The 25,281-nt window shown below is 43.1% G+C and overlaps 1 protein-coding gene across 1 annotated transcript in view; it reads right to left on the reverse strand.

Annotated features, from left to right (window-relative positions):
- Positions 1-25,281, reverse strand: part of TPH2 (tryptophan hydroxylase 2) — a 70,740-nt gene that overhangs the window by 23,420 nt on the left and 22,039 nt on the right. Inside the window, exon 8 of the mRNA XM_019543935.1 lies at positions 14,510-14,636. Within this exon, the coding sequence (XP_019399480.1) occupies positions 14,510-14,636 (127 nt within the window). The remainder of the gene's footprint in view (positions 1-14,509; positions 14,637-25,281) is intronic.

Below are 25,281 nucleotides of genomic sequence, written 5' to 3' on the forward strand. Positions count from 1 at the left end.
TTTAATTAAGCTCTTCTTACAAAACCATTATGGCAGATCAACCAAAAACATCTCAATTAAAAATTTATAAGAGCACATTCCATCCAGCACTTTGGTGCCATTTGATACTAAGGACAACAGACATTAGAACCACTTCAAAAGCTAACGCACCAAGTAATTAAGCCCTAGGCATAGTTAGCTCTTTAAGGATATCAGCCATATTTTGACTAACTGATTTTCTTTTATCTACACAAACAAAGCAATAAGCTTGGTCAGAAGCTGAGCACATTTTGACTTGCCCAGTCCCACTAGACAGTAATTAAAATAATCCAGTTAAATGTGCGATGATAATGAATAATGAAATGAGCACATTTTCCATTTGGCTGTGTAAGAATATGGTGTTTAAACTTTTCCCACTAAATATATGTTTGCTCTAGCTTAGAAGGCACAACAGTGATGATTCTTTTGGAAGCAATTATTTACAGAAAGATTCCAGGTATTAAAGACAGCAATGAATAGTTGCCAGACCTTTCCTTTGCACAGTACTGTACTGGTTTGAACAGAAATTTCAACAGAAATTCCTGACATCATTCTACAGATGAACAGATCAGGCCCAGGAAACAGGAGTGAGTCCTAAACAAAATCATCTCCTAAATCAGGGCTCAATTTTCTATGGATTGGCTGGAGTGAAGCATCCAAAGGTACATTTGCAGTTAGATAATCTTTGTGGTTTTTTTAAAAAAAATAGAGAAGGTGGGTTAAGAATGACTACAACATCTACTGACTTGATAACAGAGTTGCAAGCTGCCATCTCCTCAACTCTTCTACTTCACCTTACACACCTTATTCATGGTCATCAACTGACTGCAGCATCTTGTACATCTGAATAACTCAGGCTAATGATCAATGTGAATTACTCCATCTTGTAGAATTAAGAAGTAAACACAATTTTAAAAAAGCATATCAAAATACACATTGCTTACCTTCACTTAAAGATCAGTAATACAAGACAGTCAATTTTCTACAGACTCTCCTTTTAGGTACAAGCAATGTCTTTGCGAGCTCCAGGTTAGCTCCAGCAAAGGAGGGAAGCTTCAGCAAAGGAAATGCATCCAGCTACCTAACTTGAATTGGAGAAGTCATATGCTTCCCTGGCTCCAAGTTTCCATAAAGGTCACCCTCAAGAAATTCACTGCAGTGTATAAAGCACTGTAATGGTCATGGTCTTCTCAAAAGCCTAGTACACCAGGGCACGGTACACAAATTTATCAGAAATTGTCAAGCCCAGTGTAAGCCAGGGGCTCCAGCTTCCAAAAACTGTTTTAGCCAGAAATAATCTTCTGGCTTTTAGTTCCCTCATCATAATTAACTGGACTGATTTTTGCAGATGTGGAGTATGTTCTCCCAGCTTTTGTGACTCCTGCACTGCTGATCTAATTCATACATTGTACAGTGGTGATGTACATAGCAATATTGTAAAAGCTGCGCAGAAGTAGTACCATAGGCAGGAAGAAGCAACCTGGTCTTCCATGAATTCTAACTTCAGCTCTGCCACTAACTTGTATGACCTTGAGCAAGTCCCTCTTCTCTGTGCTGCTCTCCCTTCCCCCAGGTTGCTGTTTCTGATTCTTTAGACCAGAGCTGTCAAACTCACACCATGCTGTAGTCCAGATCAGAACTATGGTGCTTCTTAGAGGGCTGAGTCAGTGGGGTGGTGGCAATACCAGTGGGGCAAGCCCCTGCTGCTAAGCCATGTCCTTGGCAGGGCCCTAAATTCTGTGGCATTCCCTGCCTGCCACCAGCCTCATCCCCAAATACCATGCCCCACCAGTAGCCCAGCCTTATGTTTGATCCTCCTGATAGATGTTGATTTAAAAGGCACGATGGGATCTGATCCCCAAACCCAACAATCACACCTCCTACCATGTCACACGTTCATGGAAGGACAAAGGATTTGGGGATGGGGGATTAGAACCGAGTTGCATGGTACATGCTAGTGCAGGGGAAGCCGAGGATCATGACCCCTTTTGTGTAATATTTTTATGGCTCGTTTCCCTTTTTGTGGGGACATTAATTCCCTCAAAGTGTGGCCAGGTTACTATTTAAGATGCAGTTAACAGACTAATTGTGTCTTAAATATAACACCTGCCAGGGGTGTTATATTTAGGAGACCCTATCAGCATGGGGTCTCAGTTTAAGCTGGGGTCTCAAAGTGCTTCTGTGATTGATGACAATTACTATGATTTTGATGACAATGCGAGTAGAAAAGATCTTGGTCAAATACAGTTCTTCACATTAAGGATCAATTCTACAGTGTTACATACTCTTGTAGCTCCCACTAACTTCAGTCCAATGAGCACTGCTGCTTATGCAGCTACAAGGAGAGGATTTAATTATGATATGCACAAAAACAGTTTAGTTTTCTAAATCTCTCTTTCCTTGGGCTTTTCATTCCAACCCTGCAGTCAATAAATTTATACAGAACAAAAGATTCAGATTTATAAAAAGCAAATTTCAAAGGCAGTTTTGGAAAGAGCAACAGATTCAGAACCTTTCAACTAGAAAAAAGGGTTCCACACTTTTTCCTCTTAATTTAAATCATTATCCCTTTAACTTCTATGATTTTTTGGCTAATGTCTGAAATGTCTATAGATACTATTCTTCACCATAGGCTCTTACTATGTCCTTTTTCAGCACAATTATATGGGGTCTACAAAAGACACTGTTTATTCTACTTTGCTAGCATGCCTTCTATTCTTTATCGCTGAAAAGCAAACAAAGAATACCGATCAAAATTCATAACCCTATTCTACATAATCTGAACCTCAACCTATGTCAGCTAAAACCAATGCTAAAGTGGTAGACATTCACTATTTGTGTATGTGCCTAAATTCCATACTAAGCTGTTTTTTGAAAGTATTATTTTTATTACCACTCCAGTTGAGCACACAGTAACACAGTGAGCTATTGAACTGCCAGCAAAAACTGTGATTGCAGAATCTGCAATTTCTTAATGATAATGATGTTTCTCCAGAAAATAAGTAGATATAATGAGCATGCAAATGCTTTGTCAGATTTGTACCATTGTCTTATTACATTGTGTGTCAAAAAATATTAATTTAGTGTACGCAAATGTGCATCTGATGTTCAGTAAGTGGGTGGACAATGTTTGTTATTTGACCGCTTTTGGAAATGTAGCACTATAACACCGGTATAAAACAAGGGTGATGTATGATTATTAAGCACTGAGGAGCTACTGCATAGTTGTGTATATCTTCAGTGCTTTTAGAGGGTTTATTTTTTTTCTTCTGTGTTTTTCACTTACAGCCTTGATTTTCATAGATAATAGCCCATTTTGCAGCAGCCACTTAACAATCATAAGCAATGAAATCTTTAGTTATGACCCACAACTTAATTTAAATACATCTTCTTCTGCATTTAATTACCTGACTGATTTCTTATGGATGTTTTCATTTTACAATTTTGCCTTTGCAACACCTCCATAGAACTGATTGCATGGTTGGAGCTCAAGATGCTGAAGGTACAAATGGTACCTCGCTTTATCTCATCTCTAAGTCTCGTGGGTGCAGAATTGTGCCTGAAACCTGGAGGGCAACCTGAGGTCCCTTCAACAATCAGGCTATTAGACTGAACAAGTGCAGGAGTGCTGAGCCATATCTTGACAGTGCATCTTCATAATAAATAGATAAAAGGTAAGAGCATGAGTAGAGTTTGAATGATACATTAAAAAGCATGAATGTTTTATTTCCAGATGCAGAGCATGTCCTAATAGAACTGACCTACTTAGCTTATAAACTAGTTAAAGCAGAAACCTTGTCTTAAGTGTTTTGCAAAACAACCACTCAGCTCTAAAAATAACATCAGCAACAGCAACAGCCCTGTTTCCTACCTCAGGTGCCAAGCTTGGCACGTGTGATTTCTCCTAGAGGGGAATCATTTCTCCCTTCCTGCAACAAGGTACAGGGCAGCCGTGTCTCCCTGTGGCTCTACAACTGCCCTAAAGTTGCAGGAACGCACTCCATTAGGAGCAGCGATGAGTAGAGCCACTTAGCGATGGATTCACAAGACCGAATGTCTGCTTCCCAATTGTGCATAGGGTGTGAAATACTTTTCTCACCTCCCCATGTAGTGACACCACACCTGCTCCACTGCATTTGAGACCCTCTATGGCCATAGAGGATAGAACAGAATTTGGCCCAGAGATTATGAAGATACACCAGGTCTAAACTAAATATCAGTCAGAATGCAATGAAAACCAACACCTGAACAACATTTTGATCCTTTCTGAAGTTGTATTTAGATCTGGGACCGGCTTGGTCAAAATAACCTATTCCCTTACCTTGTTGGCTTAAATTCTCTCTTGCTCCCCCTTTATTATTAAGTTCCAGACCTACAACACCCCTTTATCTGAGCCCGTAATTATACAGAAATATCCAAACTCTGGAAACGCTCTAGGCAGTTTTCTATGTGAAGAATAACTTTCTTCCCAACTTGTACTGAGAGTATTTTTCAAATACTTAGTAAAATATTTCTTCTGCTGTCCCTGCATGTTTTAGTTTTGTACTTAATTCAGACCTAATTATTTTTGACTCACCAAATTGGTTAGGCATCTCCACTAAGATTTTGTTCTTCTGCATGCGAGTCTCTGAACTGATGATCCTGATAGAGCATTGCAAGGCACGCTGTATTCTAAGACTGCTGGCGATCCTTTGAATCTATCGGCATTTTTTCGATAAGTGAAGTCTTTTCTGAATCTGTTTGATTGGGCATGCTGTAAGAAGGACTTGCCTCGATGCACTTCAACTGATTTATCCAAGAATTGCTGAAATGAGCTATTTGCCAGTTGAGGACGCTTATCTGTTATTAACTCATTTGGAATACCATGGTGAGCAAACTGCAAGTTACAATGTGTTATTAGAATGCTGTTCAGCATGCAGCGCAGCAACTCACTTAAAAAAATAGTAGTAATCAACTAATAAGGGATAATCCATCTCTTTTAAATCCAATAGATCTGTGCCAGCCTTGTTGTTACCAGCACTCTTATGTGCTTTCACTCAATCTTTTTCATGGTTTCCTGCATTGAATGTTAGATGTTACTCTTTTAGCTAAATCCAGATAGAGGACTGCCTGCTTGGAATACATTAGGCAATGAATGCTGTAGTCTTGCACTTTTCAATAGCCAGATGGGATCATGGTTGACACTTCTTTCCTCATCTGGTGTGGTAAGACCTAAAGTATGGACAGGTGTTCATTTTGAGCATTGTAAATATCTAGGAAATTTGCAGCTCTACCAAACTTCCCAAGAGGGGGTATATACCCATGTTCCAGCTTGCAGCTGCCCCCTCTCCCCTGCCTCCCCCAGGCCAGGATGACCCCAGTCTGGAGGAGACACAGGGAGCGCCACTTTCCCTGGCCCCTGACAGGAGTCATAGGAAGCATACAGGTGTTGTTTCCTGTGCAAGAAACTCATACACAAGAGAGATCTCCCTTGTTGAAAAAGGAAGATTTTTCTCCTCACTCCAGCATGCTTCTTGAGGGAGAAACTGTGCAAATGCCTGCATGCTCCCATTTTCTAGCAGGAGAGCACTCTGTCTCACACTAGATATATACCACCTATGTTGTTTGAGTCAAATTCAATTCAGACTTCTGGCTGCAGCTCCTTGACTCACTAATTATAAGTGCAGTTGGAAGGCAGTCATCTGTAAAAAGCCTCTTTATTTAGTCATTTAGTCCTACGTACTCACTGTGCTCTTCCTTGGCAATACTCTAGTGGTTAAGGTACTACCATGGAACCTGGGAAATGGAAGAACAGGGACTTGAAACATTGTCTTCTCTTTCCCTGGTGAAGGCTATAACCACTGGACTGTAGCACTGATTACCGGCTTTGCAAGTAAGACCACTGTAGTGAGGGAATGGCTGGTAAATTCACTCACATGGATTGTAAATGCGAGAAAGTCAAAATTCATGAACTTAAGCAGGCAGTGCCCTAATCACTGAGTTAATGGCTATTCTAGAGCAAATTCTGCTCTTAACTCAGGCCGGGGGTGGGTTGTGGTGTTTTTTTTTAATCTTCCAAAAAGTCTTAGTTTAATCTAGGTACCAAATGGATTTTTTTTTAAAATGTCAACGTTTCATGTGATAGGAAAAACTTTTTTCACTCAGCCTTGTTCATTGACTTACAAAATAAAAAAGGACCTGTCCAGCTTCTGACTCCTGTTTATACATCAGAACCACTGGGGAGCCTCTGACAACTTTAATCAGCTGCACACACACTTGAGGTACAGTGCGAGCTTTGCCTACATCTACTTGAGGCAGATACTTTGCAAACCTGCTACCAGAGTGCAGACAATTCCGCTCAGTCCTTGCCTGTGATACTCCAGTTTCTCCTGTTTTCTACCCCTTCAGCAGATAATTGTCCCAAATTGTTCTAGTTCTTTGAAGTAAAGAGGAGAATTAAGATAATGCCAACAGATTCAGATACCACATACCTCCAGTGAAGACTAATGCAAAGAACCATTTAGTTATCTCTCAACGTGCATAGGTACAAAATTTAGCATATATAACACATATATAGACAAATAATGGTCAGCTTCAAAAATGCTTCATGGGTTCATTTATTTCCCACTGCACCATAATTATTTACATTTATTGCAACAAAGCTTGAAATTAATTTACAAAACCTCATTATATTCAATTCCTCCAATTTCCAGAATAATTTACTGGAGCAGTTTTCTGTACCAGCAAAAACAGGATAGATTGTTTGGTTTCCCCTACCCTACCCTATTAAAATGTCAAAATAAATATTACAAAGAAAGAGGGAAAGAGGGACGCAGTTTTCCATCTCTAGAGACCTTAAAAAGGTTTAAAAGCCACTTCAAGTAAGAAACAGTTGGAAAGCATTTAATAGGGCCAATCAGGCTAGGAACAGACATTACAGTTAAGATGCCTTAAGCATGCAGAAAGCACTTTAAAGCCATAACAGAACAGATGTTCAGTACAATTAAAGCATTTTAAAGATGGTGGATCCTGCTCTAAGTTAACCCTTGATGGTTGTAGTATAGACTAAAACACTTCAGATTAGAGTGCTTTTTTGAATGTCTGTACCATATCCATTGTGCTTCAATGCAGGTTGCATTCTGCTGCTATCCCGGGGGCCCCTCACTGGGTGGCTGCTAGCTTCGCCAAGTGCTTGTCTGCTCCAAGTGAGCACCAGCCCAGCCCTGCCCCGGGCTGTCACAGAGAAGACAGGAAAGGATCAGTCTCCTCCCTGCACTGCCAGCGTTGGGAAGGGGAGGGGAGGAAACAGAGTCCGTCTGCTGCACAGATATCCTCCAAACTTGTGGGCTCAGGTCTTGGTGGGGGCCAGCTGGGGTCCACATGGCAGAGAGGCTCTGTTCCACACACCCCTCTACCCAGCCCAGTTCCTGAGAGAACAGAAAGCTGGGCCCAGACAGCCCCATGCTGCAGCTTGTGGCTGCCATTGTCAGGAGACTTGGGCAGGGGTTGAGGTGGGGGAAGGAAGCCCCCCTGTGTGGTGGGGGGGCTCCCTTCCCCCTGGCCCCAACCTCTTGACAACTACAGCCAGAAGCTTTTGCTGCACTGGGAACTCGGCCCAGGGAAGGTGCCCAGCCGCTGCTGACAATCACCAGCTGGCGGGGCGGAGGTGGGGGCTGGGGAGAGAAGCTGCTTTGGCAGCCTACTGGGAGGCATGTGGGAGTGACCCCTGCCTGCTGGCCTTGGCCAGTGCAGGCAGACAGGCACTGAGCACCCCCCCACCCAAACAGCAAGTGTCTGTTCAGTTAATTCAGTTAATTCCAGCTCTAATATACAGCACTTTAGTTGAATACTTAGAGTACTTCTGCTGGGGACTTTTTTAGGGCATTTATACAGGTGCTCCACAAGGGGGGGGGGGGGGGAAGCACTCTAATTAAAGCATCCAGAGCATCACATGCATCAGTGTCTCTGTGCTGAAAAATGGCAGCAGAGGAGCTTTTTCTAAAGCTCATCGAATGAGCTTTACTTAAAGTACCCCTGTTGCCATTTTTCAGAGCAGGCACACTGATACATGCAACACTGGAGTCTGCTGGAGCACAGTAATTACCACACTCCAGCAGATGTGGTTAATCGAGTCTGCTCTGATGCTTTGTAATTACAGAATGGCGGAGCAGCCTTGCTGCACATGTATAGGCACCCATAATATCTATAATTAGCCTCAGTCAGTAATGGCCACAGTCTTGACTGGATAGCTTTGTTGCAAACTGAGCCTGGCAAAAAGAGGAGGGAAGCTACAGAATACCTGTGTGCATCTTCCTACCTTCTCCTTCCCAAAGCACTAGCAGTTCTCTCTCTCACACACACGCACGTGCGCGCACACACACACACACACTATGATCCTTACTCTAGCGTCAAAACAGTCAAATTGGCTATTTTATTGTTTTGCCTTTTTACAGTGGTTTACATCTTAGCCACTTGTTTCCGATATTTTTTGCTCTATTTTTGGAAAAGTATGGGTCTCTCTCCTCCCTAGAACCACCTAAAGAGCACCTCTATTCTTAAAAAAATGACTGTAAAAATGGCCTTTGGGACTCTTTCAATATTTATTTTCTCTCAAGAATTCCTAATACTAATATGCTCAGCTTATATATATTAGAAAGATGCTTTTTTTCCCCCTAGCATCATAGCTTCAAATTCAAATGGATATCTGAGTGGTAAAAGGGGTCCTTCCCTTCTTATATCACCACCATCCATAATAAAGGCTCAACACAAAAGCACTTTCTCATGTACACCGATACAACACCATCATCTCTAAAATATTCCCCCAGTCACACACGAGCCGGTACTGGGTTTTCGCAGGTATAACTAATAAACAATTCTCCTGAGACAGAGAATAGGCTCAGGTGTGCTCTTGTTCAGCTGTGAGAGCTCTGCAGGCCTAGTAGGAATAAAACATCAGCTAATGTATTTTTGCCACCAGAGATTTGAATACACAGAAAGAGCAGATCTTCTGCATGATTTACAACTGCTTCTCAGAACACAGTTACAATTTAAGTTCATTTAAAAAGAATGGGAAATAACCACTCCTCCACTTGTACTCGAAATTCCTAAGGGATTTTCCCTCTTTTCTTAAACCCTTCCAGTGGTGGCTCAGAGTTAATCTCACTATCATTTTTTAAAGAGGTTCCATTACTGGGTCACTTGCTTGGGTATTTTGTTCTGGGCTCATTAAAATACATGCTCTTCGGCAGTTCGTTTGTTTCAATATTTACTTTGAAGTCACCTAGTTGGAATCCCAGTTTGTTTTCTATCTTGGACTTTTTGGCTGACATTTTTCAGCTCATTTTGTTTCCATCATGCTAATCAAGGGTGAAAATGGGACAGAACATTGTTGTAAAAGTCAATTACGAGCAACTTGGATGGCATTTCATGGATAAAATTCACTCGCCTATGGCTCCCCAGGCTGATTGCTGAGAAGTGGCTGAAGGCCCTGTTCTTTTCACATGCTCTCCTGTTGGCTCCCTATAGTTTATAAACCCTTTAGGATAGGGACCCTCTTTGTCCAGTGTTATAAAACCCTCAGAGCAATAAGGTGCTGGTCCAAAACTGGGGTTCCTAATTGCAGCAGTAAAATGTAGATAATGTTGTAGATAGTACCCGTTTCTTTCATCTGCATCCAGCATGTGTAGCAGTATGGTCATCCCTCCAGCCCCCACCCTTTTGCACATGCAGCAAGCTCAGAGCTCACCAGTGTGCCAGCTCTACATGTGCTGTGAGCTCTCTTAGCTCACCAACTGGTCAGCATGCACTCTGGCAGAGCCCCTGCTTTCACACAGCTCCAGAGCCCGGGGGTAGAAGGGAGGGGGGTGGGGGGAAAAGTGCTCCTGCTGTTTGCCTTTCTTCCTCATCCCTCCCTCTCCCTGAATTCATAAGCAGGGAAGAAGAGGGGATGAGCAATTGTGACACTTAGCCCCTGAGCCCTGGACCTGTGTCAAAGCAGGAACTGAGTGCTGCCACTGCTTGTCCCCTCTTTCCTCATGCCTCCTTTCCCTTGCTGCTGAATTCAGCTGCTGGAAGGGGTGGGGGAGTAGAAGGAGGAATGGCAGCGGTGCTCACCATGTGGGCTCCAGAGCCATGTCAAAGCAGGACAGATCCCATGAGAAGCAGCTTGTGACATCAAATAGCTCTGAGCTCACTGGCATCTACGATCATGGCAAGTGGGATACAGCCATCCTGTTCCCAAACACCATCCCTACAGCCCCATCCCAGCCACCTGGCCATGCAGAGGGACCACACAGGGTGTTTTGGTGAGGTGTCGTGGGGTGGGGTGGTGACCCAACCCACAACAACTCAAAGCTCCCTATGTGGCCCACAGACCCAAATAATTGTCCACCCCTGGCATAAACAGACTTAACAAAGTATCAGGACCAAATGGTATTGATATACGGTTTTGTAATTTCTGTGATAGGTTTGATGCCTTAGCCACATACACGTCTAACAAAACCAGTGCAGCCTTAGCCCTGTTGCATTCAGGGTTAAAATTACAGCAGTTTAGCTCATTTGTATTGCTGTAAGACTACAGGGACCTAATAGTTACAGCTGACCCATGCTCTTCAGTGCCAGCTTCTACCCATTTAAAGCGGTTTGCAGTTTTATCGGTCAATAGCCTCAGTTCAAACAAGAATATTCACTCCCTTTTCAGAGACCTGTTACAAAACATATTATGATGTGATTAACTTCAGAACAAATTGTGCTAGATCTAAGATATTTTCTCCCCTTCACTGCTGATGCCAGGAGAAAAGATTGATATACTCAGTTGTCAGGAATTGCTACTCAATCTCTTTCCATCTGGGCTGATGCTCTGTCCTCCAGTTCCTGCAAGATCAGGGGAAGAGTTCCAGGATATCACTGGCAAAGCCCAGATGGGTTTGGTACTTCCTATAGTATAAGTACTATTGGTATGGAAGTTAGTGTCTAACAAGGGGTCAGTAGGAATGTTCAGCATGCATGAAAATCAGCTCGGTTTTTAGCATTTTAGATCCTCTTGCATGCCAAATAGATTCATGCCCTGCTTCCAGATGATAGATTGTGTCTGATAAATGCCAGCAGTAAGGTAAGTTGGTATAAGTGCAGCCAACTTATTGCCATAAGTGTGTTTAAAAACTAAAACAACGAGGAGACAAACAGAAGTGACAATTTTCACCTGATCTGGTCACAGAAAGTGGCCTATAATTGTGACCCAGCACAAGTGCATGGCACAAGACTGCTTCAGAGATGGCTGATCAGGTTCAAATGAAGATGTTTCAAGCAGAGTACCTTCTGCAATCTGCCAGCCTCCGAGCTGGTTTCAGAATGGGAGGGGAGAAAGGAAATGGAAGGAGTTCAGTCTGGGGGTTTTTTCAGCCCCAGCTGGAGAGTGGGGAGGGTGTACTGGAGCCCCACCTAGGTTGGGGGGGTGAGGGCTCCATTTCACCAACCCCACCCTCCATCCCTGGCTTGGGAACCCCTAGAATAAGCTCCTGCTGCTCCCTTCCCCCACTCTCATTCTGAAAACAGGGACAGGCTGGGAGGGAGAAGGGGCCATTGCCAGGGGAAACCAGCTGCAGGCTGGCATCCAGCAGCTAGGTTCCTCTCTCCCCTGAAAGCAACAGTGAACCTCTATTTGGTCGGGGGGTCCTTGTAACTAAGAACACTGCCTGCAAAGCATTCTCCATTACAGCGGGGAGCTGCACTTCTGTCTGCACTCTGTGTTATTTTTTTTTAATTGCTATAAAGTATGGTAATTTTAAAGCACTCCCTACTGGGGCATGGGCATTGCAAGGGCTGTATATGTACAGAACAGGACAATAGGCTGCTCAAAACAGAAACAATCTCATCAGGTGGAGAAGGTAACGTGCATCAGGACTTTTCTGTCCCGGAATAAAATTTGCCCACACTTTCTGTCACCCTGCTGAGTCTACCTTCATTTGAAGTGTGTTTGTAGAGAATGCGGGGGGGAAAGTGTACAAGAGAGGTGTTTCCTTTGATAGGAGGCCACCAGGAAAAAAATTAAGGTAATGAGAATGTGGAACTGGTTATTCAGTAGCGCCAGTATTGACTCAATTGTCAAGACATACTTTGCTGTTCAGCGAGTCACATTTTGGAAAAGAATGAAAGCCAATAATATTGATCATCTGTGACCCTTAAAATGATGAGTGTGTGCACTAACCCCAATGTCCTGACTAAATTCTAATGTGGGCATATTTTGCTTAACTCCTCCTACAGGTCCAATAGGGTTACCATATTTCCAGGTCCAACAAAGAAGATAACTATCACTAGGGTGGGGGAGAGGGCAGGGGGAATATGATGGCGACAGGGGAGCAGTGACATGCCAGTGCCTTGCCCCTGCCCATTCTGTTGCCCCTCACAGACAAGCTACACACCCCACAGCCCTGCTGCTGCCCCTCACTCCAGACCCACCAACCCCAGCCCTCCTGCTGCCCCTCACTCCCAAACAGCAGTACCCTGCCTCCCACCCATTGCTGGTGCCCCTCACTCCCAACCCGCAGCCCCCTGGCACTGCCAGTGCAGTGCACACCCAACCCACAATCACCTGTCCCGTCCTCTCTGCCCTTCACCCCTGATCCGCAGCCCCCTGCCCCTCTCCCAGCCCTGGTGGTGCCCCTCACTCCCAACCTGCAGCCCCTGCCCCCCAATGCTGCTAGTGTCCCTCACGCTGGACCCACAGCCTCTGCTCCCCCAGCCCTGCCAGTGCCCCTCACTCCTGACCCGCAGACCCCTAGCACTGCCAGCGCCCTGGAGACCATCACAGTCACACCTCCTGTCCCCTGCACCCCTCACTCCCGACCTGCAGCCCCCTGCGCTCTTTCTCTCTGTACTTGGCTTGTTGGAGCCCGTGTGGGGACCATGTGACCCCCGACAGCCAATCACCTTGCCCACTGCTCCCAGCTTGAAGCAGCCAGCTGGGGAGAGCAGAAAGTCTGGACATTTGCTGTTATTTTAAAAACTACCCTGGACACAGCACAGGTGTCCAAAAGAGAGGGCACATCCAGGAAAGCCCAGATATATGAAAACTGTAGTTCAATCATGCCAGGATTTTTAAATTATAAACTCCGAGAGTGGTTAAGCATTGAAACAAGGTTGTGGACTCTCCACTCTCAGAAGTTTTTAAGTGTAGATTAGACAAACATTTGTCTGGCAGGTTCAGGGCTTGTGTATAGCAAGCAGTTGGACTAGACAGCCTCCTGAGGCTTTTTCCAGGCCTAATTTTCTACGATATTGTCTTCAACATTGAGGTTTTTTTAACGTATCAAATCACCTAGATATTAGACATTCTAAAGTTGGAGACAGACATAATATCTGAAGCATTTCAAATGCCTTTGAAGCGCTTCAAAGGGCGAGCTGAATAGATGTACACACCTTTTGAAGTGCTCCATACACTAACCCTGAAGGAAGCAGATACTAACTATTTAGAAATGTTTGAGAGTGCAGCACTTCCTCTTACATGTTTGCTCTGTGGAGTGTAATAGGGGAGCTCTGGGACCTCCAGTATCCCAGTGTTCCTCTCTTCCCCTGCTCTACACTGGGCAGTGGCTTTGTGTCTATGAGCAGTCTCCTATTCTCTCTGACTCTGCTGTCCAGCAAGGGGACAAAAGGCATGTGGTCTTCTGGTTCCATCAGGGAGAGCTGGGGGCACTTTGAGACAGTGGAGGCAGGCAGGAGAGCACCCACAGGCATTAGTTCCCCCCCCCCCCCCGCTTAGAAGTGAGGGAGGAGCCCCTGGGAGATCAGAGGTTATAGAGCTGCACTAAGTTTGCTCTGCTTTCTCCCACCTCCAAGCCATAGAGTTCACCACTGCATACATCGGAGGTGATTTTGAAGTACCCCAGCTGGAGGCTGCATTGCAGAGGCTATAAGTAAGTCCACAGCTGAAACGCTGCATTTTTTAAAGTGGAACTGTAATCTGAACTACTTCAGATGTTATATCTGTTCCCACCCACCTGGGAGCGTCAGCTATGATATAAAAAATGCATTAGTCTATCATATAGTATACCACACTGAGCACCTTCAAAACAGAACAGAGATAGACAGCGGTGATGCTAGGAGCCATGTCAGCCTCTACACATATACACGGCTCATGTTTAAAAGAACTTGGATCTGAAAACACACACAAAGGAAGTAATGCTCAATTGTTTTGCTTCCTGCATCCTTAAACTGAATAATCAACCATAACTAAACTTTGAGATAGGATGGCACAACACAGAGTTGTGAGCGTCTTACAGAGCATCCAGGGATTGAGTGTGTAATGCTTGATTCTGTTCCCTTTAAACACAGTAGAAAAGCATCCAAAAATGCTTCAGTAAGACCAGAATAAGGTCATGCAACTGTTACAGCACAGTCATCTGCAAACTGAAGAATGCATTTTAGAAGTGTTTATACAATATCCTTCAAGGTTTTAACAAAGGAGGAACTCTAGAGTCAGAGAAAATGTGCATTGAAAAGATTATTGACTCACAGTTGCTAGTTTCTGAACATCTTCATCAGATGCTCCAAGTGAGGCTAGTCCTATCTCTTGTGAAAACTGGGCAAACTTGGGATCAGCAAGTAAAGGCACATGCCCCAGGAGTTCATGGCACGTATCTCTGACAGGAATAGAAATGAGAAGTGAAAGTTACATACCTAGAAGTAGCACTGCTATTACATCAATTAAAAACTCTGATAAAAGTCATTTTACACAATGCTACTGAATTAATATTCTTACTAATTAACAATATACATACATTCAAATGTATCAACCCATATAAATATATATATTTGACCAAGACTAAATGCATGCCCTTTAAACAGATTGTCTTAAATATCCCTATCTACCCCTTAATTTGATCACTGCTACCCAGTTGGCTCTGTAGGTGAGAGTCTTGGTGTCCTTTTGAAAGAGTACAAAGGAACATCCCAAGGAAAAGAAATCAAACTCTTTTGTACACACCTCACCAGGTGAATCAGGTTCTACAAAAATAAAACCCCTCAACTCCCTTGGATTCAGCACTACAGCCTTGCATGCTGTTGTTTAGGGTTGAAGTACACAGCAGTAAAGTTGCCCACTTTCCGTATGAATCATCTTGGTGGGCCCAAATGGTTACATGTACAAGAATAAAGAAGCTATGCTAAAATGCAGGATATCACTCATCAGGAGCCAAATTCAGTGTCTGCTTTATGCCACAAGAGCAGTGGTTCTCAACTTTTTTAGCTTTGAGGTACCCCTCCATAACTTTTCTGAATTTAGTATTACCCCGGTTGAGAATCTTAGCATTTGAGTCTAAATTCAGAAAAGTTATGGAGGAGTGTTTTGAGGCTAAAACTTTTGAGACCCACTGAACTAACTACTGTCAGGTGAAGACAGGGGAGACAGGACCTCACCCTACATGATCTCTCCACACCAGTTACCCTCTCCCTGCCTCCAGCTAATAACCAAGAGGGAAAGGGCAGTCCCCACTGTCAAAGCAGCTCCTCTAGGGTCTCATATGCCAGGAATCAGAGCCATCTGTCCTCACCACCCCCTCTGCCAACCCTGGTGACCTCCACCTGTCCTTCTGCAGCAGAATGCAATGTGTTGCTCAGAGCACAGAGGCTGTATGGCAGAGGATGGCAGCAGTGGTGGCAGTCCCCAGCAAAGCAGCCACAGGCACTGCTGGAGTAGCTAGGATGGGTATGAGGTGCCAGACAGTGAGGGAGAACATACGTCCTTACATAGAGGCTGGACACCACAACACCCTTAAGAGGATCTTGTGGCACCCCAGGGTGCTATGGGACCAAAGTGATACAAAGCAGACAACCCTACGTTTACTGGTTCTTGAGGACTCCTCCGTCCTAGAGAATCGACAGCAAAGTCTAGAAAGTCCATATGAGTTCTTCCTACTCCACCTTCCAAAGAGAGGGAAGGGATTTTGTTCCAGCTGCTGAAATGGCTCCAGTATGAAGTACAGCGATACAGTGCAGGATTAGGAGTCGACAGTTACTTTTGTACCCCAGTCTGATTATGCATCAGGCAGAGTTTAGCCAAGGGGAGATTCTGACCTGTTTCAAAAGGGCCTGGTATCTTACTGATCATGACTTCTTTTCAGTCCACAACTGGAAATGCATTATTAGTTATCACAAAGTGCAAATATAAGTTACAGAGAGTGCACATACAACATCTAAAAAAGCTCTTAAACAATTCTGAAAACGTTTAGTATATTTTCTTCCAAAAAATAATGGACTTGATAGTAAAATTCACCTTAAAATCTAATCTGACATTTCCTTTGCTTTTGTCTCCCTCAAAGACATTTCTTTTTTATTTGAGCTGTAAAGAAATGTTTTAAAGGAAGTGAGAAAACATCAAGTTTTTTTTTATTTCCATCAGAAATCATCCCATTTGTCTTTTATAAAATATTTTTGTTCCAAATGACAGAACCCAGATAAATCACAAAAAACCCTTCATATAATTTAAAGTCTCCTATTCTCACTACTCTTCACAAAGAAACATGTGTCAACCGCCCTTCAGTAAATCATACTTCGTTTTCATGAAAATTGTTGAAATTTTTGTCACTTTCCACTCAAAAACTCATGAAACCCAGCTGCATTTTCCAGGGGTTAGAAACATATCCCTATTATTATCCCAGACATCCTCAGATACAACACCATAATCTTAGTTGGTGAAGTTACATTGACATTGGCTCGCTCACTGTTCTTTCATACTATGACAATCAATCATCGCCAACTGTTGTATCTAGTACTACAGATATACATGGCAAAATATTTATACAAAAGAATATATTGATTTTTCTCACATTTTATTTGCATATGTTTTGCAATAACATATGCTATAATACCATGGGTATTATGAATCTTTTTGTACCCTTAATATCAAACAATATCCATAGCCTGAGCCATCACTTATTGCTTCTTCTAAAACCTGTCCACAGACCAGCGAGATCTCCCTGCCAAGGCAATGATATCCTGATTCTTCTCCTGCAGGAAAGTTGTGTAAGGGGTGTTGCTTTGAAATATTCCTTTCCTCTTAGCAATGCAGTGATTTCTATAGAACAAACTAGACACTGGGGAAATGAGTATGAACTCAGTGTTCCCAGCACCCTGATTGTGACGCAAGCTGATTTCCATGCTTTAGCATGTCTGGAGGTCATCTGTGTAGAGAACTTGGTCTATACTCAACAACCAGATAGTACCTGATAGCTACAGCTGGCCAAAACCAGTGAAACATTAGATCAGTATCCTAATTTAAAATGAGGTTGTCAAGGCCCTGATCAAACTGCCCATTCAGTAAGATGAGGAGTTTTAGTCCCACTAAGCTACATCCATAAGTTCCCTTCTACAGAAATATCCTTTTTCTTTGGCTTCTCTGTCATGGTTTGTGGGCATGGATTAGGAACAGAACAATCCAGTGCACCCATACAGGCTGGGGACTGACTAAGCAGCTACTCTGCAGAAAAGGCCCTGAGGGTTATAGCGGACGATAAGCTGAATATGTACCAAGAGGTGCCCTTGTTGTAAAGAAGGCTAATAACATACTGAGCTGCATTACTAGAAATGGTGCCTGCCAGCAGATTGAGGGAAATGATTCTTCCCCTTTATTTGGCACTGGTGAGGCCACGTATGGAGTAGCGTGTCCCATTTTGGACACCCCCCGCCCCCACACACACACACTACAGAAAGAATGTGGACATGTTGGAGAGAGTCCAGTAGAGAGCAACAAAAATAGTTCGGGGGCTGGAGAACATGATTTATGAGGAAAGGTTGAGGGAACTGGGCTGGTGTAGTCTGGAGAAAAGGAAATGGATTTAATAGCAATTTTCAGCTACCTGAATGGGGGCACCAAAGAGGATGGAGCTAGACTGTTCTCAGTGGTAGGAGATGATAGAACAAGCAGCAATGGTCTCAAGTTACAGCAAAGGAAGTTTGATATTAGATCAAACTTTCTCATGAGGAAGATAGTAAAGCACTGAAAAAGGTTACCCAAAGGAGCTGCGGAATCTCCATCCTTGGAGGTTTTTAAGACCCGGGTAAAAAAAATCTTGGCTGGGATGATATAGTTGAGGATGGTCTGCTTTGAGAGGGGGCAGAGTTGGATGACCTCCTGATGTCCCTTCTAACCCTAATTTTCTATGACTCTAGGATGCAATGACAGTTATGCTTTTATGGAAGTGATATCTTTGCAGCCCAGCTGGCCCAGGCCTCTCTCCTGGGAGGACCAAAGACCTTAAAACAACTCAGTAATCTAAGCAGACCTTGTCCCCTAGGACTGTGTGCCCTGTGTGCACTGAACAATACTGAAAGACAACTGTTGTTCACATCAGTGAGTACATTAAACACAAAGCTGAAGACTAAACAAGACAAAGAATACCTGCATACATATTCCTGCCTCAGTTATGAGTATGACCTCCAACCTCCTTTGTCAGTCAATATTCTGACCAGCCTTGCAAAAGTAAGCCATAGCTTCATTTCCACCCCTTCCTTCCCCCAAGTTCAAACCTAAGAGATAATTGCTTTGCTTGAATGAACAACCATCCAAATTGAACAATCCTTCTTTATTAACCCAGTATCAGGTGCAAGAAAGTCTCCTGTCATCTATTATAAATACTTAGGAGGCTGACTTGAAAAAAAGAGACTAGAAATGTGGTTTTCAAATACAAAGGAAGAGAAAAATTGTTCTCCCTTGGCACAAAAGGCAAAATGAGGAGCAATAGGTTTAATTTACAGCAAAGCATATATAGATCAAGTCTCAGGAAAACTTTCCTAATTGTTACAACTAGAGCATACTAACAAGCTGCTTAGGGAAGTTTTCAATAGGCATCTATCTTCCATGGTTAAGCAACAGCAGATTGTGCATCTGTGCAAAGTGGGGGCAAAACGGCCTTTGAGGTCCCTTCCAATCCCCTGATTCTATGAATTTTCTGGTTTATGAGACAGCTCGTACACAGCAGCACAGAATGTTTGAGGGCATTACTGCCTGAAATAGTAAGTCTGTCCAGCATACATAGCATTTGAGTACTTCAGACCAGCATAGCAAAAGCAACAAAGTTTGACCAATGCATTTTCCAGATAATAGCTGCAGTATGTACAAGCTAATGGGGTGGGGGGGATGGGTATGTAATATATGCCCTCACCTCATTTAGACCCCGAAGAAAACCTGATGGGGGTGATAAGCGACCAGAGGGGCTAATGCCCAACAAGAATCTCCAAAACACAATGTCCAAAAGACAGCACTGAGGAATCAAATTCTCTGAGGCAGACAATATCCCACCACAACCTTTCTCTAAGAAAAGGATTTATAGGCTAATCTCCTAGCCACCCCGCAGCAGCTGGGAAACCTGATTTTTAAAGATGCACAGATTCAAATCCATACACTTGATACAGCCATCTGCTGAAGCATCATGTCCCAGAGTCTAGGCTGCGCTAAGTCCATCACAAGATGCCAAAGAACCATGCCTTCATGAAAGCATCAAGTCTCTATAATCTTCCTGAGGTGCCACCCCACTGCGGGTCCAAGGAACTTCCAAGTCATGCTGAAGATGTAATACACTGGCCTGTCACTGGTGTCCTGGGGCCAAGCTGACGTTTTGCTAAAGTACAATAGATGAATTGAGCTGCAGCAGAGCAGTGTAAGCATCTGTAATAACCCCCAGTGTGAACACAATGAGGCTTAATGAGATGCTAGGGCTATTCTGTCCTGGCCTGCCCCTGAAGTGCCAAGATTCAAAGGGTGTGCAGTGCCATACTGTACACAGAGCACCAATCCATGGTAATGACATGCCGAGTGTGTAATGCCTCAAGGTCTGAATGAACTGAAGGCCTCTCAGAGATACTAAGATGTCAAAAGCAGTGTTAAATCCACAATGTAATGAGACTCAGCAAACTACTGTCATCTAGAGCCCTTTAATGACTTCCTTGCTCCAAGATAGCCATGTGTGGAGGCTCCGTGTGTTGGGGGCCTGTGGCACCAATTTTAAAGATTCAAACAACCCAACATTTTAAGACCCAAATGAGGGTTGGCTCATCTCAGTCATCTCTAAGATACTAAACATTCAACCTCATTAGTGCTATTGGGCCTGCCTAACTAGATTAAGGGCCTGCCTAATACACTACCTTAAGACACTAAAGTAACAAGAAATTACTAAGAGTAATGCTAATGTAGCAAGGCTGCTCCAGTAGAACAAGAAGGCTCTGAGGCACTGAAAAATTGATACATTAGAACCAAATAGTGCCTGCTTTGAGACTGCAATGCATCAAGGGCCACACCAAAACCAATGCTGAGAGCTTGAGGGCTTCACCAAACAGCCAAGGTGCACACCGATGACCAAAAGCCAATACTGATGACTGAAGTGCAGATGAGCCAACCTGACACCTTCCTTGGGTCACCAGATGCCATGAAAGGACATACACAGGGTAGTTTATCAAAGAGAAAATGTGATTTGAATACAAAAGACAAGGAAGGAAGGGAGAGAAAGAGCGGAGAGAGGAGGGGGTGATGCTGCAGGAGAAACTCACAAGTGGGTCACAAAAACAAATCCAGGTAATGGGATAAGAAACCATTGTCCCTGTTTAAAGCACACTTAACACAATTCAGTCTGGGAATGAATTCTTATTCTTCAGTTTCCAATTAAAGTTGTTTTTTAAAGATTTGATGTCAAGAAAGAGCTACCCCATGGTCATCAATGGGATGTATAATGAGGTTAAAGCATTCTACCACAGACATGCATCTTTCTGAAACTGATATCAGATCAGTTCATTCTTATATGTTGAACGTGCCCCGTCTGTCCAATGCAGACATCAGAGGGGCACTGTAAGCAAATGTTGCCATATATGATGTTGGTAGAGGACCAGGTGGATGAACCTTGGATGTTATAATCCATGTTATTTGATCCAGTGATGATGTGACCTGTATTGATGAAGGGGCACAGCTAGCACCTGGGTCTAATTTTAAGGCTTGGTTTCACAGTGGGAATAGGAGTTAGGTAGCCTGTTGCTTGAGAGATACTGTTTGAGCCTGGGGAGCTGTCTGTAAATCAGGACTGTGGTGTTTAGGAAATGAATTTGCTGGGTGGAGTATTCCAAAGTTAGTTTGACTGAGGAGTGGAAGTTGTTAAAGCCCTGGTGAAATTTCTTTAGAGATTCCTTCCTAGGTGTCCCTATGATGAAGATGTCCTTGATGTAGCTTAGGTAGATCAGAGGATGAGCGAGCAGCTGCAGAGGAAATGGACTGCAAATCTGTCCATAGCAATGCTATTTGGGAGTCCCCACATCCAAAATACTTGTGTGTGAGGACACAGAAGGAAAATGTGATGGAAAAAGAAGTAGTGTCTTTATTGGGGATAATATTTGGATGGCTTGCAGTACACCCTCATGGGGGATGTGTGGTGTATGGAGATGGGAAATTCATGGTAGCTAATATGGTGTTTCCTGGAAGCTTGTCAATGAAGCCATTTCTTTAAGAAATCTGTGGTGTCTTTCAAATAGCCCCCAGCTTCAGAGGCATATGGGAACAGGACGGAGTCACTCTAGTCACACTTCCCCCATGGTGGTGTCAATGCCAGATGGGCATGCTGGGTTGCTTGGTCTTGGTTCCTGGGAGGTGGAAGCATTAATTTTCTCCTGTATTTCCAGAAGCAGTGTCATTAAGACATTGTTTAATTCCTCCTGGTATTGTTTCATGGGATTCTGACAGGAGTTGTTCCTTGTCTTCCTGCAAGTACGTTGTACTGTCCATGAGAACAGTAGCACTGTCATATGATAATATCGGAGTTGTTATTAAGGCTGAGAATGATTCTCCATTTCTCAGGACCGAGGTTGTGATGTAAGCCTTGTTAGTTTTCTTGAGTAATCACAGAGTGGGGACAAAGGCAAAAATAGTTTATATGCATGTCCAAAGTGGGGCTGCAGTCCTCAGGTGGAGTCCAAAAGCTATTCTTCTTGTGCTGTGTATGGGCCTGGTCTGTGGTAGGTTAATAATTAAAAGGCTCTTTTTCTTTCATATATTTCCTTTCTTTTACACAGTGGAAAAAAGCATCAAGGTCTCCATATACCTGTGCATGATTAAGTTGTATAGTATGACAAAAAGAAAGACCACACGATAGTACCAGGGCCCAAGGCAGAACTGCGATTTGCTCCCTGCCTGTCCCAGTGATGGGCATTGGTTCTGTGTGCAGCAGTTCCAGGGGGTGTGGGGCAGATGGCCCTGGGGCTGCATAGGTTCACTTGGCATCTCCCTGCTGCCCCCTCCCTTCCCTGTGTAAACAACTGTGGCAGGGTGCCAAAGCTGTGTCAGCACCCTTTTCATGCCTCCCACCCCCCAACCCTAAACAGCTCACCAAAACTCCTTAAGTGACTTTCCAGCCTAAATAATTGCCCGTCCCTGGTCTATAAGGTAGAAAACAAAGCTGTCTCCTTCCTGACATGGCTAACTACCTCTCTCTTTTGAATTCAAATCACTCTTTCTATTGATAGACTGCTCTGTGCTTGTCCTTTGACAACATCTGATGAAAGGACTTCAGGCTCATAGAAGCTTATGCATCTCTAATTTAGTTAGTCTATAAGGTGCATCACTACCCTGCCTTCTATTCATGCTGCAGTCACACACCCTCATGGCAGAGGACAGGCAGCCTCAGAGACGGTTACCAGCCCTAGTAGGGTCAAGGCAGAGGCAGTTTACAGATCTTCCACCCCTCTCCAAGGGCAGACACAATCTAATTATATTAATATTACTAAATTAGCAGTGAGAGGTAGGGAAAAAGGTAGCTTTTATCTGTCTGTTTTTCATATTGTTCCATGATCTCCCACCTACAAATACCAACGTTTGTACATGCGGGGATAGGAAGATCACTTGAAAGAAAAATACCTCGCCATCAGAATCATGTCCCAGTGTTTGGAATTGTCATATTAGTCTCATAGCCCTCCCAGAAGTCTGGTCCTTTATAGATAGCTGAAATAGTATAACTCTCCCTAATGACCAGCTTGATTCTTTTGTTTTCTTGCATTCAGAAAATAATTAAGTGGCTTTAATTTATTCACAGGCACCACTCAGAGAAAATAAGATTTTAGTAATACAATTTTCACAGTAAAGGATTTTTCTAGGAGTAAATTAGTCAGGAGAGGAAATCTATGTAATTCTCTGAATGTAGTAGCAACAGAATGAAACAGAATGAGCATACTTTAAAATGCATATAGTGGTGATAGACATCAAGTCAAGTGAATTCCCTAATTTGTATCTAGCTCAATAGTATGGTTGTAAAGTCTGATCCAAAGCCCATTGAAGTCAATGGAAGCCTTTTCATCAGGTTTATAGCACTGAAATGCAACATTCACAGCACAAGGCAGCTGCAGCAAACCTTATTATGCTTTCATATAGGAGATACCAGATTACAGTAGCTACGAGAGCACTGCAATGAGGCAAATATTAAGGGGAAAGTCCTGCCCCCACTGAAGTCAAAAGGAGTTCCACCACTGATTTTAATGATGTTGCTGATAATATCCACTACATGCAAAATTTTATGAAAATCAAAATGTTTGCTACGTATTCTCTGTAATTAGCCCCCACATTGTTTCTTATGCATGATTTGAGAATAGCTAGGTCTGCACAAAAAGAATAAGGTTCTTTTTAAAAATTAACCCAGCAGGGTTTTTTTTCCACATGGCTATCTATATAATTCATATAACTCTAACTCTGGGAGCTGTAAAGACAATAACTAGGATTTCCAATTAAGTTCAGCCCAGTATAGAAACAAAAGTTGTAATTCTAATTTCCCTAGAGTTATCACAGTGACTCTCATGACACCATGAATGGGTAGTTTATCAGCAGAATTTCAGTTATTGCATACTATGACATAATTCTGGTGATCTAGTGCGCAGTTCTGAGTATCAACAGTATCAAACTAAAGACAAAGAGACTAGAAACATAGAAACCAAAGGGACAACTGATGATGCAAGGTACGTACATGCAGAAGGCAGAGGCATAGCTGTGCAATTTTGCACTCCTCTATAAGCTGGTGCCCTGCTCACTCCCTCTCCGCTCCCCCACCCCCCACCTCCTTAGCTATGTAACTGACTGAAGGGCATGATAGATCAGGACCTTTGCACTTACTGGGATTGTACACAACATACATTTTTTTTGTTTTATATAACATAATGCTCCTATATTTTTTTTACGATTATTAACTTCATAGCCATGATTACTTCTCTGCTGACTGTTAGTGGATGCTGGAACCCAGCAGCCTGGCTTCTCACAAGAGGAAATCAGTCTGGATTTTTTCTTATATCACTCATATTTATACCACATACACTTATTTTGGGAGAGAAGTGGTCAAACCATAGTCAGGCAAAATCATTTTTCAAGAGCCTCAAACAAAGCATTTGCAGCAATGCTGGCTCAAGAACTGGCTCCAACTACTGAGCTGAAAGCAGAGAACAAGTGACTTTGATGTTTGCCACAGCTTTGTCAAAAAGAAAATATATTGCCAAACTAATACTGAACCATTTCTTCCAACAGTTCACACTGCTTGCATATGAAGAAAAAGTTCTTCTAGAAATCTGCCATAACTATATATTTTAGATAAAGCACCTAACCAAGATGAAAATGATGTTGGTCAGTTATTAGATTAACATCCTAAAAGGTTTTCTTATGCCATCGGTGGTTCTGTCCTGCATGGTTTCAAAGATCACAGACAGATATATAAAACCATTTCTGCAAGTTTTGTTTAAAAAGTATACCAAAATAGCAAAAATAAGACCAAATCTAGCAGTTCATTCTAGTCATCTCTTGACTAGTCTGTTATTGAAGCTTTTGTGGTTTATGAAATCAGTAGCACCCTTGATAGACTATCCAGTGTGAAAAATGCCTGGCAGGCCCTGTCCTATTGCAAACTGCACAGAGCACAACACAGAATAGGTAGAACCAGCTGGAGTGTTGGTTCCCACCCCACTCCTTCCCCCAAAACTGTTGGCTTCTCATCAAGAAATCAAACCCAGAAACATTTCATCCCAAAATATTTCAGTTTGGAAATGCTGCCATGCTGCCTCATGTCCACCACATTTTCAGCTCGTCATGTTCCCACTCTCCTCCACAGTCCAAGCCTCTAGTCAGACTATGTATCCCATAATGCAATCTCCTCTCTCATTGAGGGGACAGTTCCTCCTGGGCTTCTCATGGCTGTATTGTATGGTAAAAAATAAATGTGGTTGTGGAGCCTAACTCAACAAAAGTCATAGAATCATAAAAGTAGGGTCGGAAGGGACCATATA

Source organism: Crocodylus porosus, unplaced genomic scaffold, assembly GCF_001723895.1.
Source record: "Crocodylus porosus isolate Cpor-Errol unplaced genomic scaffold, CroPor_comp1, whole genome shotgun sequence".
In the NCBI taxonomy this organism is placed as follows: domain Eukaryota; kingdom Metazoa; phylum Chordata; order Crocodylia; family Crocodylidae; genus Crocodylus; species Crocodylus porosus.